The 22,917-nt window shown below is 40.2% G+C and overlaps 2 protein-coding genes across 3 annotated transcripts in view; both read right to left on the bottom strand.

Moving 5' to 3' along the window:
- LOC139354512 (troponin C) overlaps positions 1 to 22,917 on the bottom strand; it is a 98,427-nt gene that overhangs the window by 1,412 nt on the left and 74,098 nt on the right. The window lies entirely within an intron of this gene.
- Positions 1,816 to 21,093, bottom strand: LOC139354514 (uncharacterized). Its single transcript, XM_070998756.1, has 2 exons — positions 7,727 to 21,093; positions 1,816 to 7,643 (listed from the first exon to the last, which is right to left on the bottom strand). The coding sequence occupies exon 1, from the start codon at positions 13,792 to 13,794 to the stop codon at positions 13,291 to 13,293; it is 504 nt and encodes a 167-aa protein (XP_070854857.1). The 5' UTR covers positions 13,795 to 21,093; the 3' UTR covers positions 1,816 to 7,643; positions 7,727 to 13,290.

The raw sequence follows: 22,917 nt of genomic DNA on the forward strand, positions 1-22,917 counted from the left end.
TCATCCGAAGAGACGGACATGGCTAGATCGACTCGGCTAGTGATCCTGATCAAGAATATATATACTTTATGGGATCGGAAACGCTTCCTTCTGCCTGTTACATACTTTCCGACGAATCTAGTATACCCTTGTACTCTACGAGTAACGGGTATAACAAGAAAGATAGCTTAATTCGGCAATGTGAAGTTTATATACCCTTCCAGGTTGTTTCTGTGGTAGCAATGTATATACCCTGCAAGCATTTTCTATCACGAAAGGCACTATTAAGTGACTTCAAGAAGATGAAAACGATCGTCCGCGATATCGCATTCGGATCGCGGAAGTGACTCCCGTCGGGAAGAAATGTGCCACTTCGGCGACACTTCTCGAAGTCACTTCTGCGTTACTTCCCGGGTTTGTGGGCGTTAGAGTAGGCGTGGCACATTGTTAAAACAAACTTGCGCTGCGTAAGAAGCTCAGAAATCTGCATGCCAAATCTCAATAGCCTAGCTCTTATAGTTTCCGAGAACTCAGCGTTCATCCGAAGAGACGGACATGGCTAGATCGACTCGGCTAGTGATCCTGATCAAGAATATATATACTTTATGGGGTCGGAAACGCTTCCTTCTGCCTGTTACATACTTTTCGACGAATCTAGTATACCCTTGTACTCTACGAGTAACGGGTATAACAAGAAAGATAGCTTAATTCGGCAATGTGAAGTTTGTATACCCTTCCAGGTTGTTTCTGTGGTAGCAATGTATATACCCTGCAAGCATTTTCTATCACGAAAGGCACTATTAAGTGACTTCAAGAAGATGAAAACGATCGTCCGCGATATCGCATTCGGATCGCGGAAGTGACTCCCGTCGGGAAGAAATGTGCCACTTTGGCGACACTTCTCGAAGTCACTTCTGCGTTACTTCTGGAAGTGTCGCCGAAGTTACTCCGAGAAGTGCCGCCGAAGTGGCACATTTCTTTCCGACGGGAGTCACTTCCGCGATCCGAATGCGATATCGCCGAAGTAACTTCTGGAAGTCTGGAAGTCACTCATAGAAGTGCCGCCGAAGTGGCACATTTCTTCCAGACGGGAGTCACTTCCGTGATCCGATTGCGATATCGCCGAAGTAACTTCTAAAAGTGTCGCCGTAGTCACTTCTGGAAGTCACTTCGAAGTGACTTTACATTTGCTTGTAGAAGATATCCAGAAGAGTCTTTCCCAATTGGAAAAACTTTAATTAAAACATATTTTTTTATACTTTCAATATTTTGCATTTATTTTGTGTATGAGGGCTTTGTCCGCTTGTATACACGGTCACTGGCATGTAAGAATTTTTGCTGATCAATGTTATTTAGGTCCAGCTCCGTCGTCATAAGAAATTTATTAATAACCATTTCTAAAGGAAACAGAAACAAAAATTATTTTTTGTTCGGTCAAGGTAAAAATAAACTAGAAGACATTACCTTTTACAATGAAGTATGTTGAGAATCGTTGGATCCGCAGTTACACGCCAAGTAATGTCCACAGCTAGCTTGTCCGTAAATAGCTTTATATAATCGTACAGCTCACGATAAGCACGTAATTTCGCACCCTTTGTTGAGGGGGATATTTAAATATGTTAAGCAATCATTAACATTAGAAAAAACAAAGCAATATTTTTAAAACGCACAAAATTGATACAAAACCGCACTGTACACAGACAAATCGCGCACCGAAATGACGCTCGGTCGAAAAATAAAAGCGTGGGTCAAAAGGAAGACCAACAAATTTTCAGCAAAAAAGGGGTATCGGAAAATTACCGCGACCTCTTTTATGGCTTGTTTTTTTTCCATTAATTTTGTTTTTGTAAAATGTGTACTCTCGTCTTTCTATCGCGCAGAAGTGTCTCAGAAGTTACTTCTTCGCGATCCCGACCCTTTTTGTTTTTGTAAAATGTGTACTATCGCCTTTCTATCGATCAGAAGTGACTTAGAAGTGACTTCTACGCGTTATATGTATATTTTGTTTTTGTAAAATGTGTTCTATCGCCGTTTTATTGCGCAGAAGTGTCTCAGAAGTTACTTCTTCACGATCGCGACCCTTTTTGTTTTTGTAAAATGTGTACTATCGTCTTTCTATCGTCCAGAAGTGACTTAGAAGTTACTTCTACGCGACACGTGTATATTTTGTTTTGTAAAATGTGTACTATCGTCTTTCTATCGCGCAGAAGTTACTAAGGAGTGACTCCTGGACGACAGGCGATAGAAATATCGCCCATTTGCTTGCAGGGTATTAGTATGGAGCCCAAGGGTGTTGCAAGACCGGATGCAATTCTTCAAATCAGCAGTCTGAAAGAATGTAATCCAAGACCCGAGTCGCCGAAAGGTTGGGAAATGCACCGGGCAGGAGGCGATAAGTCAGCGGTCCCACGCTAGTGCCGTTGACCAAAACGGCCAGGTAATGCAGCGGGCTATGCAGCGGATGGGAAGTACAAGGTCAGCATTCTGCCTATAGCCCTGCCGTCAATTCTGACCGTCGTTGCCGACGTCGGGCCTTCTGCCTGGCTTTCTTATAAAATACTTAGGTTAGCTTTAATTAGTTCTTAACAGACTCGCAAAGAATCCAAACAAATTCCGGGATAAATTCCAATAATAACAATTTATAGTTATGCAAACGGATTTCTAAATAATATATATAATAATTTTAAACAGAAATAAACTTAAGTTATCGAAACGGATTTCTAAAGAATAAAGATTGTAAATTAAACGGAAAATAGCTCACCAGGAGGGTGATATTATTATTATTATTTATAGTTTTTATAGGTGCTAAAAATTATAAATTACTGCGCTATTCACAACGGATGAGCATATTTAAATTGGGACAAAATTGGTTCTTAAATCTAATGACATACATACTATATATAAACGAAATCTACTGTATTCGTCCGAATGTTTCGAGTTTGTCAGTTTGTCCCAAAACTTTACTTTATAGTCCTGAAAATTATAGACGATGTTTAACAGCCCAATAATAGACATTAGTTTCACCACTTTTGGAAAAACTAGCAAGTTTGTCTAGAAAACAGCTATAAGTACCAAGGATTTGTACAACCGTAAGTTATTAATCAAAAATTCCCACATTTACCAGTTCAGAACAGCATTGACTCTATTTGAAGGTCCTGGGAACTTAAGGTAATGTTAAACAGCTTAATAGAAGAAACTTTACTTTTACCACTTTTGGAAAAATTTGGCGAGAAAACAGCTATAAATAGCTAAATTTCTTACACCCGTAACTTGTGAACTACTAAAGCTACAGGCTTGTGCTATATGTTGTTGGAGGGGTATTTTTAAAAGCTTTGTACGCCTTTTTAATATGATTTGTCTATGTACCACGTAAAACACTAAGAAATGGTATTTATTTAATAGTATAATACATTTTAGTCACAAAAGTTGATATCAGAACTTTGGTTTGCTGAAGGTGCGATCGTCACTAGATTTTTACCTCGTTATGAGGTGTTTTTGTTTGATAAAATTAACATGAGAGAACGCTTTAGTCGACCTCGACTATCAGATACCCGTTTCTTACTTAGGGGGAGTTCGAGGGAGATAAAGGTATGCAAGCAGCAAAGCGATTGTTCCAATATTGCACACCCCGCAATAGCGCCACCTACAAAATCTTCAAAAATGAGAGCAATAGACTGGTTTTAGCGTGAAGCATTTGTGGGCGTACGAGTGGGCATGACACGTGATTTACGTGAATTGAATTTGCGCTGTCCCAGAAGCGCAAGAATCTGCATGCCAAATCCCAACTTTCTAGCTTTTGTAGTTTCGGAGATATCAGCGTTTATATAGTCGGTCCTGTCACGGACATGGCTAGATCTCCTCGGCTAGTGATTCTGATCAAGAATAAATTTACTTTAAGGATCCGAAACGCTACCTCCTACCTGTTACATACTTTCCGACGAATCTGGTCTAACCTTTTACTCTACGAGAAACGGGTATGAAAACACCAATGCAATAATTTAAAAAAAAATGTCAATTTTTTTCCGATTATTCCTATTGAACCTATAGTTGTCCGATCAGGCTTGTACAAACCTATAATACAACCTGCAATAAAAATAAGACTTTTGGGAAGATTTCATCCCAATAGCTTCAAATCTGAGAGACTAGTCGCGTAGAAATACAGAGACCGACGGACAGACAAACATGGATTTATAGACTCGTCCTGCGATGCTGATCAAGAATATGTATATACTTTTTGGCGACGGAAACGTGTCCAACACTGCGTTGAAAACTAATAAGTAATAATAAGGAGCCAGAGTTTCCAATAACCAATTTCCCACACCCCTTAATCTATAGGTTTGTTCCCAAGCAATTATTAAAAAAGATTCCCAACAAGCATTTTAAACGGGAGTTGACTACTAGGACCCAGCGAAAGGGAAATTGACGAGAGAGAACTCCGACAGGATCATCAAGAATAAAACCTGTCACTTCTTATGTCTTATCTAAAAAATAAAAAGAATATCTACTAAAAATACTCTTCTGTGTTACCATCATCAGGACAGGAAAAGGGCCGACGATGAAGAACCTCCAAGGAGCTATTGTATTAATTATGTGAGTACATTAGTGGAAAAGTGCAAAAAAAATGTAAGTGGCTTAAAAAAAAATGAATAATTAGCAAAGAATGAGAGTTGAGAAAAGTAAAAGCCGAAAATAAATGTGAATGAAAACAAGGAAGAACGCTATAGTAGAGTACCCCGACTATCAGATACCCGTTACTCAGCTAAAGGGACCAAAAAGAAATGCATTTCAGTTAAAATTTTGTATCTAGCATGCAAATTGTGGGCGTCACAGGTTTGGGCGGTTTGCGGGCGTTAAAGTGGGCGTGGCAAACTTTTTTTTGGGTTTTGATGAAAACAATACATTTCAGTTAAAATTTTTATTCTAGCATCAAAACTGGAGAAGCCACAGTTTTGGGCGGTTTGTGGGCGTTAGAGTGGGCGTGGCACTCTGCTTAAACAAACTTGCGCTGCGTAAGAAGCTCAGAAATCTGCACGCCAAATCTCAATAGCCTAGCTCTTATAGTTTCCGAGATCTCAGCGTTCATCCGGACAGACGGACATGGCTAGATCGACTCGGCTAGCTTCCTTCTGCCTGTTACATACTTGCCGACGAATCTAGTATACCCTTTTACTATACGAGTAACGGGTATAAAGACAACAAAGAAATAATTTTTTTTCCGATTATTGCTATGGGAGCTATGAGATATAGTTGTCCGAACCGGCTGGTTCTGACGTATATACTTCCTGCAAATGAAAAAAGACTTTTGGGAGAGTTTCAGAACGATAGCTTTAAAACTGAGAGACTAGATTGTGTAGAAACGGACGGACAGACGGACATGGCTAGACCGACTCGTCTAGTGATGCTGATCAAGAATATATAAGCTTTGTGGGGTCGGAAACGTCTCCTTCACTGCGTTGAAAACTTCTGACTGAAATCATAAGAGGGTATTATAAAAATGTATGAAAAAAATGTAACTAAGAGTGTAAAAGAGTCAAGTGGGTGTAATTTCGTGCAAGAAATTGACGAATATTTCTCATTGCTGTGTTGGGAAGAACTGAAGGTACACAAACACCGGGACTATCGAATATTGAATACAAAATACATATAGAAAGAAGAGAAATAGAGTAAAGCTTGAGAATATTGTAAACCGTTCTAGAAATCGAAAGATTTTCTCCGACTGCATTGGGCAGAGCGGTTCTTACGATAGACAAGTAAAAGAAGAAAAGTAGAAAATGAAAGGAGTTAAAATAATGAGAGCTTGCACAAAGAAAAATTAAAACCACGCATACCAAAAATTCCACATAGTCACTTATAATCGAAGTACTATAGAATTCGATAAAAAAAGGAATATTTTTTGAAATACAAACATAATACACACGAACAAAAACACAAATTACAAATATGAAATTTATTCCTTACTTGAAAAACTGAAACGTACCCAACCAATTTAACAGAAGTAGACCTCATCTAAAACGACACTAGTTTTTAAGACCACCCACTCATGTATAAGAACCAATAGCTTAATAGCTGCAAGAAACCCTTGAGCTCAAATTCGTCACAAAATTTACGAACCATAGGATAAGGGAGACCCACTTGAAATTTAAAGTGCGGAAAGAAACTCTTGAAATCAAATTTGACCCAAACTATTAATGACTGTAGGACAACAAAATTCCACTTGAAAGGAGATAAGCTGCAAGAAACCCTTGAGCTCAAACTCGAATAACTTTAGGGGACGACCTTTTTGTTTTGAAAAAGAATCCATTGCAACCGGAGCACGACAATATCGGAGTCCGATAATAATAAAAATTATTACATACATTGTTGGACACAGAGTTCGGGGAGCAGATTAAATATAGTAGAGTAAAATAAACATTAATGTCAAGAAAGGGATCAAATCAAAAGGTAATTCCGCTGACAGATAGGTTGACAAGATCAGCTTCGAGACAGGGAAGTCCACTAGAGCAGATAACTGAAGTAACGGATCAAGAGTAATAGGAAGTAGTTAGAATGACTCCAGAAAATTGGAATGAGTGGCAGATCCCAGGGATCATTAAAGCATTACCAACATATACTGGGAAAGTTGAACCGAATAATTTCATCGAACAAGTCGAAAGGGTGTTGACACTGGTCAAGGACACTGAGAATACACCATGTTAGGGGCAATACGGAATAAAATTCTAGGACAAGCCAATACGATGCTAGAGAGAGATGCAACAAGGCATCTTTTATTCAACATTTCTCAGATAAAAGAGATGAAGACGATTTAATGGACGATTTGAGGGATGTGTCCAGAAAGGGATTGAACATGGACAAATTAAACGAAGAGATCGCTAGCATTAGGACACGATTGATGAGGGTTATTAAGAAAGAGGAGAAGAACAGATAAATAAGGGTGAAGAAGGAGAAAAATATAGATAATTAATGCATTGGAAGATTTATTAAAGGAATTAAAAGGCAGTTGCAGTTGAGGGTTGAGAATAAAGACCCAGAGACCTTAAGTGAGGCCCATGAGGTGGCAAAACAATTAAGGGATAAATTTCGAAGGTATAGAAACATGAGGATGTTTCCATCCACAGGTGACAAACAACAATAGATTTACTCAGGGGTACGATAGGGGTTTGAACAGGAACCTTGAAATAAGAAGTGTAATGCCCCGTAACCTCCAGTAATAAATGCACGCTTTATTATCTTATTACACCAGTTATTTATTCACAAGTTTTTTTTACACGTCCGTCTCACTCGCCTACTTATTGTAAACTAAGCTACCGACTCTCTGTCCCTCATCCGTGTGTCTGCTGTAAGCATCGTCGCTCTTCTTGGCGATCTCGCTGCTCCTTGCAGATTCCCACATCCCTCCTTTATTTACAAGTTTCAGCTTCAAAGGTTCATGGAAACTTTCCACCGACCGCTCCGTTCGAGGCTCCTTGTTTTCCCGATTCTCCTGAAAGTCCTGTACAGATGTCCTGTTGTGTTGAGCGTCACCTAAAGGAGAAATCACAGAAGTCGCTGCCTCGCTTGCCATTATTGGAACCTTTTTGACATGGGATACATTCCTCAAAAGTGTCTTACCCTCTGCCAATTCTTCTGGAAGTCCTGTACAGATGTCTTTTTGTGTTGGGCGTCACCTAAAAGAGAATATTGTAATATTCCGCGAATTCTTAGCCGATATATTGCCGCCCATTGTTAGTTCTTAAGTGTTTTAGGTTACCTAATCTGCAAAATATGTCTTTCATTATTTCAATGACGCTGGCTGACGAAATGGAGGGTAAGAATTTATATTCCATATAGCGAGAGTAGTAGTCTATAAAAACACAATAAACTCGTTATTTGGTAAGGCACCCAGCAAATCCGAAGCTACCCAAATCCATGGGCCAGTTGGAAATGGATTTCTATCCATGGGCGCTGGTCTGGAGGGTTAAGTCACCACGAGGCAGTCTTTGCAGTGTTTTACGACTTTTTCAGCCTCGTGGTCGATAAGAGGCCACCAAACTTTTGATCTAACTGCCTTTACATGGCCGATTCTCCTGGGTGCCCTTCATGAGGCAGCTCAAGGACCCGATTTCAAAGTGATGTTGGAATAACGATACGATTATCACGCAGAAGGAGAGGTCCTATTGTCGACAACGCATAGCGAAATGGATACAGTTGCTTTGGGCCTTACATTTCCTTTCGTCGTTCTCCACGCAGGCCATCCTATCGATGATTACTTCGTCTTTTACCGAGTCCTTAGCAATTTCCGAGATATAATACTGTTCTCGATGACTGCAGACGTAGTAGCCACCTCTCTATATGGGCTGGTGGTTTCGATGTTTGTCTGAAAATAGCCTCCACAGGTTTGTGGTAGGTCACAAGTTCAAACCGAAGTCCAGCCAGATAGTAATAAAATCGTACCGCCCAGACTTGGGCCAGACTTTCCTTTTCCGTTTGCGAATAACGTTTCTCAAAAACCGATAATGTTCTACTTGCTAATGGAATAATCAAAGGATCATTGTCAGCCGAGAACTGCAATAAAACTGCTCCGAGTGCTACAGGGCTGGCATCTGCTATGAGACTGGTTCGATTTCCAGGGTTGAAATATTGAAGATTTGGCCAGTCTATTCATTAAGTTGAGAAATTCGTTTTTCTCTGTTTCGCGCCAGCTGCATTTCACGTCCTTCTTTAAAAGTTGTCATAGAGGTTCCGTGTAGTCTGGGCTTCATCCAGTTCCAGCTGAGGATAAGCGTCTTTCAGCGTCTTTCCACCCATGTGAAGAAGTTTTGTCCTCTTGGTTTTTGGCGACTCAGTTTGGTCAACCTCCAGAGTTATGGTGAACGCTCTAAATCATTTTCCCATTCATTTCGGAGCATCGACTTTTCAATTGTGTCACATGGGAATGGACTAAGAACATTATCAGTCATCTTAAACCGGATCTGAAAACAAGAGTTTATTATAGGTAAATATTGGCTTGTTATAACTCAGCCTTTTACATGTTTTTATTGTCGACATGTATTTTACACAGGATCGACTTAATATTTGCCTTACAGCCTTCTCTCTGTTCGTATGTATTTATTTTCGTACCTAATTGCATATGCATATGTGGCTTGCAAGGACTTATCTCTTACACTCAGCCTTTTCCATATACAATGTCTCTCTTAATATTCTGGCTTGTATGACACACAGCCTCTCTTTGTTAGAATTATTTTTCTCTCTTTTGCTCACGTACTGTGAGGAGTTGAATAACTCCCCACAAATAGAAGCAGCAGCAGATGGCCGGCCGCTTACCAGATACGCGGCGAATTCGCGTAGTAACGGCGCGGCGAGGAGAACGAGAGAGTTTGGAGACCAAGGGTGGATATCGAGAGAGTTTGGAGACCAACGAAGGAGAGCGAGAGAGTTTGGAGACCAATGAAGGAGAGCGAGAGAGATTGGAGACCAAGGATGGAGATCGAGAGAGAATGGGGACTTTGCGGGCAGAGCAAGAGTGCCGTATGCAAAAGGGGGTAACGGGACTCCACCGGACTTTGGACTCTCCCGTGAACTTTGGACCGGGAGAGGAAGTGCCACATCTCGGCGGTGGAGCGGCACACAGGCGTGCCACAAGCATCACGGGAATCAGCGGGATGGCAGCAGTGGGCGGAGCACCGATTGGAAGCGGTACGGGAACGACAAGTGGGTCATCCAGGAGGCACGGACTTTGGACCCAGAGTGGAGAGATCCAGCGGGCCGTGCGCAAAAGGGAAATAACGGTTCCCGGAGGCCCTATATAAGGCCGCGGAGCGCTGGCAGCTGGATCAGTCGATCACAAGGAGTCAAACCGTCAAGATCACTCAGATACCAAAGTGAACAATCAAACAACCAGATAATCTACAAGGGAGGAGCAGCAAGTCGAGTCGCCAGAGAAGCAGCGCCGTGGGAGCCTACCAGGAGCGAGATTACTACGTCGAGACGTTCGGGATTGGGATACCAGGAATCTCCGAATTGAGACGCAGGTAGCTGAGATCCAGAGGGCATCACACGGCTAGGTCAAGGCGGTCGGTTAACCCTGTCCACAAAGTCCTGGCGTTACGCCTGGAGAGAGCATAACAAGCCAGAAGGGAGAGCGGTCGATCGGTAAGGTCTCGAGTGGAATTGTCCAGGAGAGCCCTACGCATTCGACTTGCGAGGTCCCGGAGCAGCGTGCCCGAGCCACGAGTATAACAAGCCAGAAGGGAGAGCGGTCGATCGGTACGGTCTCGAGTGGAATTATCCAGGAGAGCCCTACGGATTCGACTTGCGAGGTCCCGGAGCGGCGTGCCCGAACCCCGAGTACCAAAAGCCACACGGAAACGTCCCGGACAAAAGGCAAAAGGGTGAGGCTAGGGTGGAACGTTCGTTTACACTAGGCGTGGAAGCGAAGTAAGGCGCGAGGCAGCTTCCTGGCGTTACGCCTTGACTGTCTGCGCGGGCTGAGCAGAAACCCCAGTGGGACCATCCGGGACAGAGCAAGGGACAGGCGGCGGTGTGTCGAAAGGAGCGATCCTGGAGAGCGCAGCTTCTGTTCACCCTAGTCTGAGAACGGTGACGCTTCCCTAAGCCCGTACGGCCGATACCCCTCGCCATTCCGAGTCGTTACCAGCCGTCACCAAGTCCCGCGTGAGAAGTGAACAGCGAGCGAGCGTCTTTAGAGAGCTGCGAGGATCTTCAGAGAGCGGCGAGGATTTTCAGGGAGCTGCGAGTATCTTCAGGGAGCTACAGGACTGGAGCACCGAGTCACCAAGGCGAGAGGTCGTCGAGTCATACAGGACCGTCGGAAGCAACGAAGGTCACAAGCAACGAGTCAAGGCCAACCAAGCGACTAAGACACTTGTAATAATATACCCGCAATAAAACCCAATACGAACCCGTGAATTCTGTGCCTTCTCACTGAGCTACTGGGCGGTCACGTTAATATAAATTTGGTGGGACGAACACACAATATACTGAGCTAGCCGCACGAATCTCGTAGCGAGCAGACCATAAAAATCAGTTCGTTACAGTACAAACGTGTGTACGTTACCACGAAGGACTTGTTAAGTTTTTAACAACTTCTTTTTTTATGCTTAGAGATTTCGTCTTGCACGGAGAACATCGTTACTGCGGGCGAAGCCTCTTACGCCAACGCAGACACAAGAACCGCAATCTTTCGGTTTCGTGCTCTACTTTGCACTTCTACTCCTTCCTCCTTTTTTACGTTCGTTTCCATGTTCACTGGAATGATATTCCAATTCACAGGAATTGTGTTTTACTTTGATATAGTAAAATTTTCAAACGCACATTTAAATTGACTTTGGTTTATTTGGCACAAAATAGTACATTTACCTCGTCGCCAATGTAATGACCCATAACCTCTAGTACAATAATAAATGCATGATATATTATCTTATTACTCCAGTTATTTATTCACAAACTTTTTTTACAGTTTAAACTAAACTCCCGCCCCCTGTCACTCATCCGTGTGTCCGCTGCGAGCATCGTCGCTGTTCCTAGCGATCTCGCTGATATCTGCAGATTCCCACAAGAAGGAATAACAATTATACGAATTCCTTTAATAACTATGGTCAGCGATGGGGACAGAGCAGTAGAGGCTATGAATCATTAATAGGAATCAGAACGCGGGGAATTCACAGACGTGCAGTTACAGGGCGATTACATCTAAGCCGACAGATGCTCAAGAACAAACTTAGGGAGTTTACAAAGAATAAACAATATTAATGCGCGAGAGAATGAACAGAACATGGAGACTCCAAACATTCGGTTAAAAGCCTCGACGCAGACGGCAGACCAGGTTTAGATGGATCTTTGCCGTATACTTTAATTAAATATCCGTTTGGGAGATCGTTAAGGTTTCAAATAGACACAGGCGCTTTGGGCTGGTTTGTTGTACGGAGTTAATACCGGCTGAACACCAAGTAGATATACCAAAAAGTATCGATGTAGTGGGAGTAATTGACACATTGAAAATACAGAAGGTGGAGAAATATTAATTATTTGAGGAATTTAAGCAAAATTGATAAAGGAGAAGCCAGTTATTCCCATTCCCACCAAATGAGGGACCTCGGGTGAAAGTAATACGAAAACTAAAAAAAAACTAAAAAAAAACTTTAAAAAAACTAAAAATCAGGAGAATTCATAATAGACACGATAGAGTTACTCGATGAGTTGTACTTGTCAGGGGGTATTTACTAGGCAATTTTAGAGAGAAGATGAAATTCATAAACGAAGGGCATAGGAGGCCGTATTTTTTTCAAGAAGGCATTGAAAGTAAAAAGTAGGGATAATTTGGAACAGTTTCAAGTGTTCAACTTCACGATTACACAGCCAAGAGAAACGGAGAAAATATCGAAATTAAGAGTTGTGTTTATAACATTAATAGAGATAAGAAAGAACAGATTCAGAAGCTAAGTTCACAGTACTTAGACCTTTTTTTTTTTGAAGGAGAGAAGTTGTCTTTTACAAATGAAATGAAACACAATATAATATGTAAGGCCTTTTCGATATTCATAGGGGGAAAAAAGGAATTTAAAAACAAATAAAGAAATTACTGGAGCAAGAAATTATACAGAATAGTTTTTCGTCGTGGAGTGCACCGATATGTATTTATGTATATATTTGCGCCAAAGAAATTGGATGCCGCAGTAGAAAATAAATGGAGAAAGGAAGTGGATTTTCGCAAACTAAATGACAAAACGATTTAAAATAAATGTAGAGAAAGGCTTCCATTGGCTTCCGTAAATATATTTAAAGATTATTAATAGTTTATTCTTTGATTAATACACTTTATTGATACAGTCTTTTATACTTAAGTTGACGCATTAATTGTTACTGAGACACACTCGACCTTCCTATGCTGATGCTCAATCTCTACTCCTCTTGCGCAATTTTCACGCTTTTTAACACTACCGAAAATGTTACGGAACAGAACAACTGATCTGTTATTAATAGGGCTGCCAATCCTACATTCGGCTATTCTGACAATTCATTCGACCCGAATGAGGATGACCACAACTTCATATATTCAGCGACAGTTTTCGTTTTATTTGGACCTTCATCATCTCCTACTGTTTCGACAAGGTATCGACCATGTCTCAACTTACGAGAAACGGAGTAAGGCCCTAAGAACTTCTTTTTAAACTTCAAACCTGCACCAAATTGTGTTCTCTTAATAGCTACTAAGTCTCCGAGCTTGTACTCAGACTATGGCTTCCTTGATTTGTTGAATGACTTGCGATTCTCGTCCTGAATCTTTGCGATGTTCTCTTTAGCTTCCACTCGAATCTACTCCATCTCTTCTTGCAACTCATTTAAGAAATCTTCCTCTAATAGCTTGACTAACTCCTTATCGTACTTGGTCTTCATATTGATCCCAGTACGGATCTTGAATGGAGCTATCTTTGTACTTCTAGGAGGAGAGGAATTTATAAACTGTTGAACCCAGCCTACATGCTTATACCAAGTTTTCGGGTCTTCCGCACAAAGTTTCGTCAATATAGTGATGACAATCTTGTTGATTCGCTCCACTTTACCGTTGCCACGTGGCACTCCTGTGGCTACCAACAAATGCTGGATATGGTTAACCTTACAGTACTCCTGAAAAGCATTGGCTGTGAATGCCGTTCCACGATCCATGATTATACGACTTGGGTTGCCGAAAACATCAGACTGCCTTTTCATTATATCCACTACCTCGTCAGCGCCAGTACTCTTAGTGGGGTAAAGCCAATTGGAGAAAGCGTCGACCGCTACCAAAACATGCTTGTATTGTTTTTTTGTCATATCCATGGGGCCAATGTGGTCAATATGGTAGGTCTGTAACGGTTCGTCTGCCTTGTTTATCGGGTTTAAGAAACCCTCTTTTTTCCCATACTTAGCCTCGCCAACTATGCACTCTACACAGGGCTTCACAATAGTTTGAGCCTTCGTCTCTAAATCTGGAAAGTAATAATCGCGCTGAACCAAGTCAATTGTCCTTTTGATGCCAAAATGTCCTTGTCGGTGAGCTGTGTTGATGTTCGTTCCCCATGGCTGATGGGATTACTATGAGCTCTTTTATAGGATTCTTGTAAAGAACTTCGTGCTTCAGATAGAAGTCGTCGTAGGTATGTGTTTCCAGGACCTTATAAAGGTCTTGTATCCATTCATCCTGACGTTGGAGCAACAAGGTATGTGTTTGTGCCTAACCGAAGTAGACACTTCTGAGTCACACCGCGGGACAAGGGGGTAATGAGCACTTGTCGCTGGCACGGGGACGCTTTGATGGCAGGACGATCGCGTCGCGGCAATGGTAACGATGGTTACTACGATGCCGGACCACAGGCGATGCTGGAGCTGCGCTGAGGGTGAGCTAACGTGGTTAGCTGCTAGTTGAGATAGTGTATTACGAGCCCTATTCCCAGATGTAGGAAGTAGAACCGCGGAGTTAAGAGGTGTGTTGATAACTGATTTATTCTTCATTTGGTACATGTTTATATACTACTTGGAACACGGAAGTTTAGTGTAATGATTAGTGAAATAAGCTATATTCTAAAGTAGGTCAGGGAATTATGATTATGGTGCCGTTGGCTCAGCTAAAACTGCAACATGTGCTGACTGCATTGGCGCGGCAGTGTACCGTTGAGTCGGTGAGACGGTGAGTTAGTCTGCAGTGAGTGCTGATGAGCGCCTGGTACTGTTCCCAACTTGGCTACAGCTTGATTTGTTGGGTGTGGTCATGTTGAGCACTTTTGGGTACGAACAGTATGCACGAGGCTTAAGGCGTCGACATGTTTCATCCTTGTGCCTGGACGATGCTCTATTATGTACTCAAAGTCTTGTAAAAACATGGCCCAACGAGATACTTTCACTGAAGCTTATGTAAAACATCGTCGGTCAAGGATATAGGGAAGTTGTCGCGAATAATCTTCTGGTTCAATTTGCGGTAGTCGCAACAGAGTCCGTTAGTGCCATCTTTTTTAGCATCCAACACTATGGGTGAGCCGTATTCGGAAACACTTTGACGAATGATTCCTTCCTTAAGACAATCTCTGATCTGCTTGTCGACTTTCTCAGTTTCCTCGTACGGTAAGCGCCTAGGTCTCTGATAGACTGGGACTTCATCGGTGAGGAGTATTTTCATTTCTACTGGGCTTGACTCTGGCTTTAATGGCTTGTAATTTTGAACTAACCCAACCACTGCTGATCTTATGTCGTTGCTCAAGTGAAGCAGATCTAAATCTGGCATGAAATTGTCTTCAATGAAATTAGATGCCATTAGCTGATGAAAAAAGACGCATTTACAGTCAAATTTTGATTGTCACTATAATGAGTGAGATCTATGTCATGGTCTGGACTTATTTCATCTCTACCTAAGGTGAGATCACACAAATGTCCAAGATCTACTGGATGAACTGCGTGGAAAACGACTCCGTTTGCTCTAATTGTTGCGGTTACTGTATTAAGGACATCGCTACCGATCACACCTTCATAAAGGGTATCCTTGTCGCGCACTACATGAAAGAACATAACAACGTCAGCGTCATCTAACTTAGTCGCAACTGTGAATGAACCTAGAGTGTATATCTTCTTGCCACCTATTCCAATTAGCTCTTTAATATCAGGTTTGAGAATGTCGGGGTGGATGCGAGTGTAAGCCGTCTCGCAAATGGTACAAATATCGCTGCCAGAATCGAATAACGCCGTAATCTGGTCGCTACCAATGTTTATGTTTTTAAACGCTCTGTTGAAAGTTAACTGTGACAGCTGCTGAATGTTTGACTTTTCATTTTTCACTTCCTTACGAGCTTCCTTGGTACCGCATTGATTTGCCTTGTGACCAAAATGATTGCATTTGAAACATTTTATACCTACTTCCTTACAATCCTTTGCAATATGATTGCTGCCACCACACTTAAAACACCGTCTGCCATCTTGGTTAGTTTTAACTTAAGAACTGTCAAACTTCGGCCTTGGCTTAAACCCCTGACTCGCGCAAATCTTCTCGTAAACCTTAAGTTTCTCACGAAACTCCTTAAGATTGGACGCCTGGTACAAACAACTTTTGTTCTGCTTCGAGTCTGGTATACCCTCCACTATGTATTCTATAATACTTTCTTCGCCCAACTTCGACTGATTTGCCAATGCGGTCATACTGTAGAAGTATTCTATCAGACTCTCTTTCTGGTTTTTCTTCCTGTTTTCGATCATCTTGTGCACATGTTTTGCTGTAAGCTTTTCTCCAAATTCATTTTTTAAAGCTTCTTTTATAAAGCTTCCCAATCATTTATTTCTGGTTGGCTGCCCAAGAATAATTTTGCAGCTCCCCTTACCAACTGTCTGCCGTAAATGAATTTTTGAAGATCAGTCCACCCAACTGTAATTGAATTAAGCTCGAAATCTGCAAGCCACTCATCAATATCCGGAGAACCATTTCCAGTGAATGCTGAAAGCGAATCTTCAATATCTCTCAGAGTGAAAGTCATGGCTAAGGGTTGAGAATGAGAAGAATCTGACTCCTCGACGTTAGTTTCCTCGTACACTGACTCCTCTGAACTTTGTGTGTTTTCCTGCTGGTCAATATTTTCTCCCTCAAAATAGGAGATGAGTCTTTCCTGTTATACTGCTTTGAGGCCTGAACTTGGTAATCTTAATTCTTTTAACTTGTCTTTAAGCTCTGCAACAGAAAATCGTGTGATCTCTTCAACATTCATATTTTCTAAACTTACATAACTTATTTTATTTCTTAAACCAACTAAATATGTACGGCTTACTTTTCTCTTAAATTAATAAATAAGAACAATATAAATGGGAATAAAATATTGTTTACGTTGCATAAAATGGTTTTGTTTAACTTCAAATTCGGTATTTCAATTCAATATAATGTATGCATGTATGGATTTATACTTGCGTATCGCCGTCTGTATCTAGTCTTTTGTTACTCATCTCTGATATTTGCCACTGCTTTTCAATTTCGTCTCTGGTAAATCGTTGCAATAAATGCTGCAACCCTTCTCTGCTCTGATGACTGCTTATCGAACTGCTTTTCAACTCCCTCTTCACTCGCACCTTCAATATCACCTTCAATATCGCTTTCAACTTCAGTGGCGTCACTTTGCCGCCTCGTATCAATCACCTCAACTGGATCTCTGCTCCGTCGTGATCTCCTCTTCCGTTAGGAATTTACTTGTCGCCACAGAACCAATTATGCACTCAGATCGGCAAACTGAGCAATAAGGTTTGTAGTTTTGTAGTTTCAGAATTCCATAATACTTTGCAAAACTTGGTGGAATTGCACAACATGAAAATTCTCCGCTCTTCTGGATGGTTTTTTAGTCTCTCTTTCTCGCAATCACTTCAGTTCTATAACTTTCTAGTTTCTCCGTTTCGTTTTGTTCATTAAACTGCGATCGATGGATTTTTAGCACAAGAACTTGATGGTTGTTTGGCCGCGAATCACACTCAATTTTTCGTTTGTCGATTGTTCTCGCTCGAGCCCCCAAAATTGTAGAGAAAGGCTTCCATTGGCTTCCGTAAATATATTTAAAGATTATTAATAGTATATTCTTTGATTAATACACTTCATTGATACAGTCTTTTATACTTAAGTTGACGCAATAATTATTACTGAAACACATGCGACCTTCCTCTGCTGATGCTCAATCTCTACTCCTCTTGCGCATTTTTCACGCTTTTTAACACTACCGAAAAATGTTACGGAACAGAACAACTGATCTGTTATTAATAGGGCTGCAAACCCTACATAAATATACATTACCACTGATTAACGAAGTATTGGACTCAATAGGTAGGGCGAAATACTTTTCGAGTTTGGACTTGAAGAGCGGTTACCTTCAGATAGAGATGACTCCAGACGATGTTCAGAAGACAGCCTATACGGCAGTGGTGGGACACTACGAGGTTTTAAGAATGCCACTCGGGTTAACCTACGCCCCAGCTACCTTTCAGAGGGTGGTTAACAGAGTTTTGGGAGAGACAGTAGGTAGAAATTACATGGTGTATAGTGATAACAACATCATATACTCACCGTCCTTGCAACAACATATAAATGACTTAAGAATGGTGAGTAACTAAGGGGAGCTAATTTCAAGCATGTAGTAACTTCGGAGGGAATTAAACAGAATCAGAAGAAAATCGAGGTAATCAAGAAGTACCAAATTACAACGACACGAAAACAAATAAAATCCTTTTAAGGTTTATTGGGGTATTACCGAAAATCTTCAAAGACTTCGCGAGGATAACTAATCCATTGGCCAATGAACTAAAGGGCAAAAAGAGCGTAGAAATTAATCAGGAATATAAAGACAGTTTCGAGCCCTGCAAATCACTGTTATGCAACGACCCCACGTTGCAGTATCCTGACATGCAAAAGACCTTCATTTTGACAACGGACGCAAGTAATTTTGCGTTAAGAAAGTAAGCGATTGCTTCAAAAAATATTACGAAGAGAAAAACACTTGTAAGATGGTCAGGGCGCTAGAGGTGCTGTCGGAAATTAAAAACTTGGTGGAACAAAGGGAATTAATACAGCAGGACCTTGTAGACGGTAATCATAGGGGAATTGACGAAACTATCTTACATTTGAAAAGAAAAGTTTTTTCCCCAGAATCGGGGAATTAGTGACAGAAGTGATCAAGGAGTGCGATATTTATCAAATGTTTAAGTATGATAGGACCCCCAAACCAAACCCCGGACATTCCGAAATTCCCATTAGATGTGATCCAGATCGAACTATACTTTATAAATAACAAAACAATGCTGATTTTAAAAAATAATCAGACAAAATTTGCTTCGGCATTTACGATCGTCGCTAGAGATGCTATAAGCATAACTAGGACTTTGAAGACGTACTAGTACATATCCTTGTTTGGGATTTCAAAAAAATTGTGTGTGACCAAGGGGCGCAATTTGCAAATAAATTAGTTAAAGAGTTTTGCAAACAGTATCATATAGAACTAGAGTGAGGTGTAATCATTCCAACAGTCTTCGAGTAATTCCACAGTGGAACGGTTACATTCGAACACTAAATGTTCGGAAGAAAAATAAATTGACCTATGAGCATGAGGAAGTATTGTCTGAAACCTTGTTAACGTACAATAATGCCGTTCAGCTACGATCAACTTCGTAGCCAGTTGAATTGTTCACAGGGAGGACACACGTGTTTAATAGGAAGGTGGTGTTTAGAAATGAACACGATTACACTAATAAATTGAACAAATTTCAAGAAACATTGTACGATCAAGTAAAGGAAAAATTGGAACAAGAAAAAATAAAACGGACAGAGAGACTGAATGAGGGTAGGGAAGGAGAACTAGAGAGCTAAGACCACACCCAGATTTACTAAGAACAAGGTATACGAAGACAAGGAGGTAACATTAATCACAGAGAGACAACAGAAAATACACAAATCCAAAATTAGAAAGCTAACAAATCCCAATATCTAACAAGTTTGCAAATTAATGTTCACAGGACGCTGAGGGCAATAGCTCAGTTAATCATTTACCAAACCCTTAACAACGGGCAACTCGTCACCAAAATAGACTTGGGCGAAGCAAGAATAATAAACTCGTATCGGCAAATAACACGACCATTGACTTGACGGAAATCTCAGCTACAGAGCAACAGTTTAACGACACAATAAACTAAGCAAACCCTAAGAATGATAGACAATTAGGTAAGATAAGTTATAGATAGGATAAGGATAGTAAAGCCCATAAGAAGAAATAGGAGGGGATTGATTAATGGATTAGGTAGTATGGTGAAGAAGGTAACAGGCAACATGGATGCGGATGATCAACAGAATATAGAGAGATAGTTGAAGGCTCTTAGGGACAAAGAAGAGACATTTCTGAAGATGTCCAATGGCCAGGTTATATTAAATAACAATCTAATAGATAGGTTTAATAACATAACGAAATTTATTGTTACAGAGCAGCAGGAAATAAACGATTACATTAAGTACACTCAGAATTCAGTTTATAGGGAGTTGAGGTAAGAAAATGTAGAAATTAAAATGATTCAAAATATGATTAGGATAAGTTATAATATAGATATTGTATTAGGACACTTTATTAATATAGCGAAGAGTATTTTACTATCAAAATAGAATATTCTTCCGAAATTCTTTCTAGGACAACAAGAGTTAGAACTGATAAGAGACATTTTAGAGAAACAAAACATTACACTGGGTTCAGAAGAGGATATGTATTCTGTTTTGAAAACGAGTTCGGAGAGTGTAGGAAATAAGATATATTTTAACATTAGAGTAATTTTCTAGATAAGTTGCTTTACCAATAAATGTGACCACATTTATTAACACTCCCAATTTTATAGCAGATAAGGGAAATAGGTTATATCATTTTAGAGAAAGGTGTATAAGAGTAGGATTGATTTTTCTATTGTGACCAGCCCAATCATGTTCCAACAATATTTTGACAGTAATTAAACGCATTTGTAACGTAGAGGTAACGGATGTGGAAACAAGAATTTTTTAAGCGGAGAGGGGGTATATATTCAAGTTTAATTCACCCCAAGTATAGCTACAAACGGATTGCGGTATGCAACCGACTGTTGAGAATTCAATGCTCGTTAGGTATGAAAATTGCTCTGTTAAAATAAATAATTTAATACTTTAAAACAAAAATAAGTTCATTAACAGCCATTTGAGAATGCAGACTTTTGAAAACAGTAATATAATTGGCCGTCACTTCAGTCTGGGGGGGAAGGAGTTTCCAATAACCATCTTCCCACTATAGGTTTGTTTCCATAAACTAGTTGGAATCCAGGTACAAAGTTGCGTTTCGCTCTCTGTTGTACACGGACGTGTTTAATATTCGCTCCCAAATTTATTCGCCTAGTGTCTAAATTACCGATTTTATATACTCCAAATGTTTACATTTTTAACTCGCTTGAGCCCGCCGTTTGAATGCAAATTATTTATTTGTGTTAAAACCATTATCTTTATTATTATATTGGAAAGTAGTTAACGACGCAGGAGCAGGTGGGATAGTTTCAGCCCGATATCTTTAAAACTGAGAGACTGGTTTGCGTAGAAACGGACGGACAGACAGGAAGACCGACAGACGAACAGTCGGACATAGCTAGATCGACCTGTCTAGTATTTTATGGGGTCGGAAACGTCTCCTACACTGCTTTGCAAACTTCTGACTGAAATCATTATACCCTCCGCAAGGTTATAAAAACACCGAAGCTATAATTAGTTTCATATTACATTCCCACCAATTTTCCGATCGTTCCTATGGCAGCTATATGATATAGTCGTCCGATTTTGGTAAAATTGAATTCGAAATTCATAACTAATTAAACAAGAAAAGAAATTACCTTCGGCACGCCGAAGTTTTTATACCCTTGCAGGTTTTTCTCGTGGGTGCATTATATGTACAGAGCTTTCCGATTTTTAAAAAACTAAAAATTGTAAGATATTGTTCCATTTAAGTTCACTACCGTCCATGTTTACCGGAAACGAAATATAACGGTCTATGTATTCTTTTGGCATTAATTAACCGATCGTTTCTGTGGCAGCTAAATGACAAAGTCGCCCGATCTTATTTAAGTTATATTCGAAAAAGGGAGGGATGCCCTTAAGGACAATTTAAAATAAACCACTAAAAATTATTTTTTCTAGAGTTAATTTTAAATTAAGATTTTTGTTTCCTTCTTTCTTGTTTTACGTTAATGCTTTGGACTTTTATTCTGACTATGACCTTTTCGAAGTCCACTGCCTTAAAATAAATGACTATTCACGTTCGGACTACATACCGGTGAAGAATGAAGACGTCTCAATCTGGGACGAATTAGGGTATCTTAGACACTCCGGAAATCATCATTGAGCACGGAGCATTAACATGTTAGGATCAGCGTTATAAGCAATTGCAGGTAACCCAGACTTCGATAATTGAATCAGAGAGTAATCAGGTAGAAATAAATTCTAGAGTTTGTACGTTTAATCGAATTAACCAAATCAATAAATGCAATTTACAAATCAGACAAATTGGACAAAAGTCAATTATTTCAAATAGTTTTGGCCAAAAATATAAATATAATAAATGATCTTGGAAACGTAATATTCTGAATAACATTAGCAAAGGTTAACTTAATAAATCCTGTAATTCTGGACGAGATTGATATCAAAGAAATTAATCACGAAAAGCTCTCAAACTTTAGTAAAACTGATCTTTTAGAAGTATCCCAGATAAAAGCATTTCAAAATAGTGACATGATTCACTTCCTCATAAAATATCCAAACCAAACTTAGAATGTAAGAAAATTTCTATATACCCAACAATACCCATAACAACAGGACTATAGTCTTTGGGGAGAACAACTTGGTCGCTGATTGTGGCAGAAAGTCGTTTGCCATCCAACAGTGTGACGCTTCAATTGGAACCATCTTCTGCAGAAAATCTGACTCCTCAACATGCGCTCAAAAATTGGTTTCCGGAACTGTCGCCCAGTGCAGCAACATTCCAGGCCAACTCAGTCCAATAACAACAATCGTCGACGGTATAGAGAGAGAGGGGGTATATATTCAAGTTTAATTCACCCCAAGTATAGCTACAAACGGATTGCGGTATGCAACCGACTGTTGAGAATTCAATGCTCGTTAGGTATGAAAATTGCTCTGTTAAAATAAATAATTTAATACTTTAAAACAAAAATAAGTTCATTAACAGCCATTTGAGAATGCAGACTTTTGAAAACAGTAATATAATTGGCCGTCACTTCAGTCTGGGGGGGAAGGAGTTTCCAATAACCATCTTCCCACTATAGGTTTGTTTCCATAAACTAGTTGGAATCCAGGTACAAAGTTGCGTTTCGCTCTCTGTTGTTGTTTAATATTCGCTCCCAAATTTATTCGCCTAGTGTCTAAATTACCGATTTTATATACTCCAA

The sequence above is a fragment of the Drosophila suzukii genome, assembly GCF_043229965.1.
Source record: "Drosophila suzukii chromosome 2 unlocalized genomic scaffold, CBGP_Dsuzu_IsoJpt1.0 scf_2c, whole genome shotgun sequence".
Lineage (NCBI taxonomy): Eukaryota > Metazoa > Arthropoda > Insecta > Diptera > Drosophilidae > Drosophila > Drosophila suzukii.

Excerpts from the sequence above, each read along its gene's own strand:
- LOC139354514 (XM_070998756.1), bottom strand. The coding sequence starts at position 13,794 with ATGGATATGACAAAAAAACAATACAAGCATGTTTTGGTAGCGGTCGAC.